Source organism: Elgaria multicarinata, chromosome 11 (assembly GCF_023053635.1).
Source record: "Elgaria multicarinata webbii isolate HBS135686 ecotype San Diego chromosome 11, rElgMul1.1.pri, whole genome shotgun sequence".
NCBI lineage: Eukaryota > Metazoa > Chordata > Lepidosauria > Squamata > Anguidae > Elgaria > Elgaria multicarinata.
Window position 1 is genome coordinate 27,375,451 of NC_086181.1, and position 7,744 is coordinate 27,383,194.

The 7,744-nt window shown below is 46.8% G+C and overlaps 1 protein-coding gene across 1 annotated transcript; it reads left to right on the plus strand.

Moving 5' to 3' along the window:
* On the plus strand, nucleotides 1-6,084 carry PKMYT1 (protein kinase, membrane associated tyrosine/threonine 1). The gene is made up of 7 exons (XM_063137251.1): nucleotides 1-369; nucleotides 2,063-2,553; nucleotides 2,741-2,847; nucleotides 3,042-3,214; nucleotides 3,601-3,851; nucleotides 4,928-5,023; nucleotides 5,351-6,084. The coding sequence occupies exons 1-7, from the start codon at nucleotides 1-3 to the stop codon at nucleotides 5,595-5,597; spliced, it is 1,734 nt and encodes a 577-aa protein (XP_062993321.1). The 3' UTR covers nucleotides 5,598-6,084.
* The last annotated feature ends 1,660 nt before the right edge of the window (nucleotides 6,085-7,744 follow it).

Consider the following 7,744-nt stretch of genomic DNA (forward strand, 5'->3'; position numbering starts at 1 on the left):
ATGCCAGTACCTCTTGACTGTGCAGGGGCTGAGTCCCAGTTGAGCCACACTCCTTTGCCAGTACCTGCCTTCTTCCGAGAAGCAGAAGGCAGCTTTTCAGTCAAGAGGGCCCGCCAGCCACTCAGCTATACGCTTCCTCCACGGCCTCGCCACAAGAGCACGCTGACCGTGAGCCGGATTTTCTCTGACCGCCGACTGCAGCCATGGACCAAACTCCAACCGCGCAGTGTTTCCTTCCATGGTGAACAGAAGCAACCGCCAACCCTGCGTAGCCAGCTGTACGATGCCTCCAAAAGAGAGTTGTTTTTCAGGCAATGTTTCCAGCAGCTGAGCCGTCTGGGGCGGGGATCTTTTGGTGAAGTGTACAAGGTAAGGCAGTGGCACAAGGGCTACCCATCCCTTGCGGGCAAGAAATTACTTCATGCATGCTGGCTGGAATTTATGAGAGTCACAGCCCGCACATCTGGAGAGCACCAAGTTGGGGAAGGCTGACACAGTGAATTATAAAGAATTTTCTACCACAAGATGGAGTGATGTTCACTAGCTTAGATGGCTTTTAAAAGGGTTTAGAGCAACTCATGGAGTATATGTGGTGAAAAGCTCAGTGGACAGCCTGATGAAAAAGCCCGCCCAGTGTGCGGCCACTGTGAAGAAGGCAAACTCCATGTTAGGCATTATGAGAACAAAACTGCCAGTATCAGGCTGCCTTTATACAAATCTATGGTGCGACCACACTTAGAATATTGTGTGCAGTTCTGGTCACCACACGTAAAAAAAAGATATTGTAGGGCTGGAAAAAGTGCAGAAAAGGGCAACTAAAATGATCAAGGGGCTGGCACATATCCCCTATGAGGGAAGATTACCACAGCTGGGACTATTTAGCTTGGGGAAAGGAGGGTAAGGAGAGAGATGATAGAGATGTACAAAATTATGCATGATGTGGAGAATGTGGATAGGGAGAAATTTTTCTCCCTCCCATACTAGAACCCAAAGGGGTCATCCCATGAAGCTAATTGGTGGGAGATTTAGGACAGGTAAAAGGAAGTGCTTCTTCATAGTGATGGCCACCAATTTGGATGGTTTTAAAAGGGGGTTGGATAAATCCTTGGAGGAGAAGGTTACCAATAGCTGCTAGTCCTGATGGCTATGTGCTACCTCCAGTATCAGAGGCAGTAAGCCTATACGCACCAGCTGCTGGGGAACATGGGTGGGAGGGTGTTGTTCACCATGTCCTGCTTGTGGATCCCTGGTCGACAGCTGATTTGCCACTGTGTGAACAGAGTGCTGGACTAGATGGCCCCTTGGTCTGATCCAGCATGGCTCTTATGTCTGTCAATGGCTATTAGCTGTGAAAGCTAACGACGATCTCCATGTTTAGAAGTAGTATGCTCCTGAATACCAGTTACTAGGTTGAGACTGTGGGAGAGTACTGTGGTCATCATGCCCTGCTTCCTGGAGGCATCTGGCAAGCCATTGTGGGAAACAGGATGTTGAACTAGTCCAGCCTTCTCCAGCTTAGTGCCCTCCAGATATTTTGGACTACAGCTCCCATCAGTCCTGATCATTGACCATGCTGTGTGGGGGTGATGGAGTTGGCCAAAATATCTGCAGAGCACCAAGTAGTGAAAAGTTGGACCCTTGCTTGGATCCAGTGAAGCTCTTCCCATATTTGAGTTTAATTTTTGTATGTAAAATTTGGTTTCTGTTCCAAACTCTCCTCTTGTAATTTCTTTTGCTCATCGCTTTAATGGTCTTAAGTGCATATCTGAAATTATCCAGTTTCTATTATATGTACTTATATGTTCTTAACTTTGGCTGCTTCAGCAGTTAGAACAGGTAGTATACACTTATGTAGTTTCATTATAACTTACACAGTGTGATGTGAACATTTTTTTTTCTCAGAGTGTCTGGAAGTTCTTGGCACAGTGTGCTGCTGCTGCCACTCCTGGCTTGGGTGTTAGGGCTCCCGGATACTGTCCTAGGGCTGAGGGTTCTTCCATGGAATAGCCTGGATCCCACTTCAGTGTATGGGGCTTAATAAGTCACTGCATTTCTCTTACAGGTGCGCTGTCGGGAGGATGGTCAGTTGTATGCAGTGAAACGTTCTGTAGAACCATTCCGCGGCGAGAGCGACAGGCAGCGCAAATTGGCTGAGGTGCGCAAACACGAACGTGTGGGGCACCATCCCAATTGTGTGAGCTTCGTGCAGGCCTGGGAGGAGCGTGGGCAACTCTACATCCAGACAGAGTTGTGCCCGGGCAGCCTGTTGCAGTACTGTGAGGAGTATGGGCCGCTGCCCGAATGGCAGGTGCGGGCCTTCCTCTGGGACTTGTTGCAGGGGCTGCGTCACTTACATGACCGAAATCTTTTGCACATGGATGTCAAGCCGGCTAACATCTTCCTATCATCTAGCAACGTGTGCAAGCTGGGCGACTTTGGGCTCATGCTGGAACTGGACTCTGGGGATCTGAGTGATGCTCAAGAAGGGGATCCCCGCTACATGGCCCCCGAGTTGCTCTCTGGAGAATACGCCAAGGCTGCTGACGTCTTCAGGTGTGGGGTGAGATGGGAAGGAGGGGGAGCGAAGCTTTCCGGAGGCTAAGAGAGCCACCAGCTTCTCACTTGCAGCTGTTGCTCCCCAGCCTCAACATTTAGCTTGCAGGGGGTGTTAGAAATTGGTGCTGTGGATCAGGAGGGCGGAGCTGCTTCTGTTTCTTGATGTGTGTTTCTGTTCTCCCAGCCTTGGCGTAACCATCTTAGAGATTGCCTGTAATATGGAGCTCCCCAATGGGGGTGAAGGCTGGCAGCAGCTGCGACAGGGCTATCTGCCTCCTGAATTTACTGCAGGTGAGCAAGAGTAAAGGAGGCATCCCCCAACACTAGCCAAAGCAAGGGCTTTGTTGCAATTCCCCATGGGAAGCAGGCAGCCTGAAAAGTGGTTATCAACATCAGCAGGGTTGAATGGAAAGAACTGGTGATGTGGAAAATTCAGTGTACCACCAAAAGCAAGGTAGGTGATTGAAAGTTCTCACCCTTCCTAGGTCTCTCTGCTGAGCTGCGTACTCTTCTAACTGCTATGTTGGAACCCAATCATCAGCTCCGGCCCTCAGTGGAGATGCTGCTTGCTTCCAGCATCATGCAAAAGACTGAGAGGTGGCGGAAGCTGATGCTGCTGACACACTCTGGGATCCAGCAAGGAGTTTCCATGTGCAAGGTGAGCATGGCTTCCCCAAAGGCAATCACAATATGAATCTACAGTTCCTTTTGAGAGTACACTCCACAGCACTCCCTTCCTAGGACTGTGGCAATGCCTTGTAGCCCTTTCCTGTCTCAACAACAGGATCCTTCTTGATAGGGATGTTTATCAGTTTTCTTGAATGAACCAGTTCCGTATGTTTCTCAGTGAATGCGGGAGCCCTGCCATCTTTGGCAGCCGTGGGGAGGGGGCTTTGGTGGCACGTCAGCTTCCTTGATCTTGCTTCTTTTTGTGTGTGATACACCCAGTTGAGAAAGTACCACTCATGGCCGCTTGCTCTGCTCTACCTGTTGCTTCTTTCCCCATGCTTCAATGTGCAATTCTTCCCCTTCCACTCATTCCAGACCTTCCTCAGGTTCATGCAGTGGCTCTGGGGGGCTGTGTGCAGCCCGGCACACTGGCTGCTATTTTGGCATCAGAATGTTCCAGTCACACCCCCACATTCGCCCCTCCTCCCCCCTCTGGAAGATAGCAGCCTATCTAGTGACTGGGGAGAAGAGGAAGAAGAGAGCCTTGGTGAGGATGTCTTTGAGCTAACAGAGACAGCTGGGTGTCACAACCACACTTGCCCTGCGGAGCTGCAGTCCTCACACAAGTAAGTGGGTTAGACTTGGGAGGGTTAAAAGGCACAGCCATTCTTTGATTGCCCTGCCTCCAGACTGCACCATGCCAGAAATAAAGAGCAGATGTACAGGGAGCTTCGGCTATTGGGCGGTATAAAAATGCAATAAATAAACAAGATGCCCTGTGTCGAAGATAACTGTATCATTATTGTGTGCTAGGCCAATCCACCTGTCTGAAGCAAGTGAGCTGTCAGACTACCTGGGAATGCTAATGCATCTCCCCTTCAAAAATCCAGATTCATTAGCCAGTCTGTGGTGGTGAATTCATTCCTGACACTAGGTTTAATTAGACCTATGGTGCAAACAAAATTCTGCCCACTAGTCCTCTTTGAGAAAATATTTAGTCCTCTAGCAAGTTAACTACCCAGTATCCTATCTAAATTTGTGGCAATATCTGAAACCTAGCAGGATTAGCTAACAATTCCTTTTGACCCCTCTCCCCACCACCACCTGAGACCAATGTATGGCATTCATGAACCTATCCAGCTTCATTTTAAAAGTTGAATTTGGTTCAAAATCTTTGTACTGAACTCTTAGGAAATGTCTTCGTAGCTTTACTTTATGATCAGTTATCGTCTTAGCAGTTGTTTCGTTCTACAATGCTAATCCCACTGATGTTTCTGTAGCAAAATCAAGTCCCCGCTCAGCCTTGCTTTTTAACTATGCTAAGATCTCTTAACCTCCTTTTGATAAAATATCTACGTGGTTATTCAATTTGCTCCTCTTTCCACTTTATTTTCTGAAAGATGGGTGGCTAAAACTATTTTTTTTCTTGAGCATAGAAAAACAAGCCCTGTCTTAAATGCAGAGGGAGGATAAGGTAACCAACTATTAGACCTGAAACGGAAGTGAGCAAGTGACTGGCTGACTTCTGTTCCTCTATTAAGAGTGCATACAAGCCACTTTCTATTCAAGCATGCCTCCAGTACAGAAAGCCCTTCTCCAACACGCTTCTGAATTCTGTCTGTCTCCTGCTAGCCCCATGGGATTAAAGCTAATGCAGATATTTGCAAATATCGGTACCTTACAGTGATTTTCTCTTATTCAGACTGCCTGGTTTCCCACTGCTGAACATACAGGCCTGTGCAGGAAGCACCTCCACACCACGGCAGTCCTCACCACAGACTGGTGGCAGGAAGAACAGGTGAGCTGTTGGCTAAGAGATGACAGGTACAGGGAGATTGCAGCTGAACTGGAGGCTTTCCCAGAACTCTGCATGCACGCTCAGGTTGCAAAGCAATCTCTGACTTGTTAATGACTCGGTGTGTGTGTTTGTGCGTGATTTCTTTTTATAAATGTATCCTCTTCTTTAGTGCTGTAGAGGGTGCAATTCTCTGAACTTTTGAGGCTCTGTGGTGAACTTTTTGTCTCCCTCATTGCTGAAGTAAGCTTAGCAGATCCTGATGGGGCTGCCCAACCTGATCTTTTTCTTTTTTTTTTTTTGCTCACCCTTTTTGTTGATTCCTTGCAGGTCTTTGGGGCTCCGAGGCAGTCTCAACATCAGCTGCATCAGCCCAGAATCCCCAAGCGGCAGCCCCACTTCATCGGACTCATTACCTGCAAATAACCCGTGCCGCACGCTAGCGTTTGAAGACGAGGAGGAAGGCGAATGGGAGGTAGTTGCTCCCCAGTGCTCAAATCAGTGCTCCACTTTTGAACCCAAAAACCTGCTGAGCTTGTTTGAGGATTCCATATCTGAGCAAAAGTGCCAGAGCTGATGGGAACTCCGATTCTTTATTTACTGGTTTGCTTAGCCCCCCTTTGTTGGGTGCATAGAGGAGTCCCTCCCACAAGTGTTACACACGTGGTCACTATACTCAGAGGGGCTGGGCTGTGATATAGCGCGAAGTCTTGCAAATAGGAGGCAGAAGATCTAGGGGTGCTTCCCTGTGCGTATCTTTGCTTGAGCCCTACAGTGATGCTGTTTTTGAGATGCAGGTTCTTTCCCTCAGGGGTTTAGATCAGTGTCTTCTGGAAGGTAGTGGAAAGCAAGCAGATCGTACTGGCAGAGGTCATTTCAGGGGCAAGGAAGGGGTCCCTCTTTTATATGGGTATGAGGGCTGAATTCATAATGTACACGTTTTCTTTTTAAGTGTTGTCAGGAATGTGCTGCCATGCCTGGAATTGGCTTGGGAAATGGGGACTACTAACTTTCTCTCCTCCAACTGGGGCTTTTATTAAAGTGGCAGCTGTAAGATCTGACAATAAATGCATCTAGAAACTTCCACTGAACTTTGTGCGTTCCTGTTCTTTAGATGTGACTTGACTTGCAACCCAAGTTGGAACATAGAGACAAAAAGAGCAATGTCAGGGCCTAGTTATGTCAGGGCCTTCATGTCACCTCCCATTATACAAATTGGTCACATTTTTAAAAAAACCACTGAATGAGAGAAACCTTGAAAGCGCAGGCTTCATTTTCTAAAGCCTCAGAGAAGGGGTTAGGTAGAGCTGATCGTGGCTGAGAACCAGACACATCTCTAAAACAGATTTTTTTTTAACCCAAATCTTAATAGCTGCTGGTATCTAGTGGGTCCTAATTGCCTTCAGTAGTTTTCACTTAAAAACAACATCATGTGCTGCTTAACTAGGGGTAGAAGGTGCAAGAGAGGTTGTATTTTGATGCTTCATGAAGTTTAACTACAACAGCCTTCTCCGACCTAGTGCCCTCCATGTTTTGGACTACAACTCCCATCACTGACCATTAGCTATGTAGGTTGGGGCTGATGAAAGTTATACTCTAAAACACCAGGAGGGTTGCAGGTTACCTACCCCTGTACTGCAATCACAAGACTAATCAAAGTCTGTGAGGCTTGCTTCCAAGTCAGCATGTATGGGAGTGAGGTGCATGTGTCTCATCCTCTTTCTTACAAGCTAGAATACAACGCTACTTCCGTTTTGCGTAATGGTGATAAAAATTAATGGGCGCATATCAAAATAATTCCACGTATCAGTTTGTATAATTTGTGCAGTTTAGTCCTGTTGCAGAACTAATTTCTGTACGAAAGAGTTCCAGCCTGCCTGAATACAGACGGTTCTACCACCATTCAACAATCCACAAGGTGAGAATGATGCTGAAGCCCCATAACTGATTTAGCCCTCAATGTTTGCAGCCTGTTTGGGTTGCTGTGCTGTAACACAAAGAGGTGTGTTAAATTTCTACCCAAACCTGGGAATCTAGAGGTTTCAAGCGTTTCTGTCCATTTTTTTTAAGTGTCTGAGTGTGTCAGGTGAGGTTAGGCAGGAAGAAACCCAACCATTGGTCACCAAGTTCTGAGAAAATCAAGCAAATGCAGGGTACAATCTGATGCTATTTAAGTAGGGTACAATCTAATACTATTTAGGCATGACAAAAGTTCCAATGAAAGTGATTAAATTATTGAGGCGTACAGTTAAATGATTAACTGAACTATAATTTCATTGCTTTCAATAAACTTAATCACTGAACTGTAATCTCATGATTCCCTGGAGCATTTTCCTGCAGCCAGGAAGAGTTAAGTGTCCTTCAACCACTGGTTGTGCTTTCCAGTAACAGAGGTGGGAAAATTGGGGTCTTCCCTCTGTTGTTCACCCCAGCCAATGGTTAGGGATGATGGGAATTGCAATCGACATAATTTGAATGGCCACAGGTTTCCTACCTATAACAGGGCCAAGTTTAAAACCATGGTCGAAGTTCTTTGGGTTCTACTTCTTAACTGGAAGGTTCTGGATTGAAACCTGGCTAAGCATCCTCATCCCTGCATGAAAACTGCACACTTTTCCACCAGGTTGTTCCAGCGTTTGGGGACATTTCTGAAGAACTTCAAAAGAACAGAAATACCACTTTGTATGACAGGCCAGGAAAAAAATGAGTCTTCCTTAGATATCT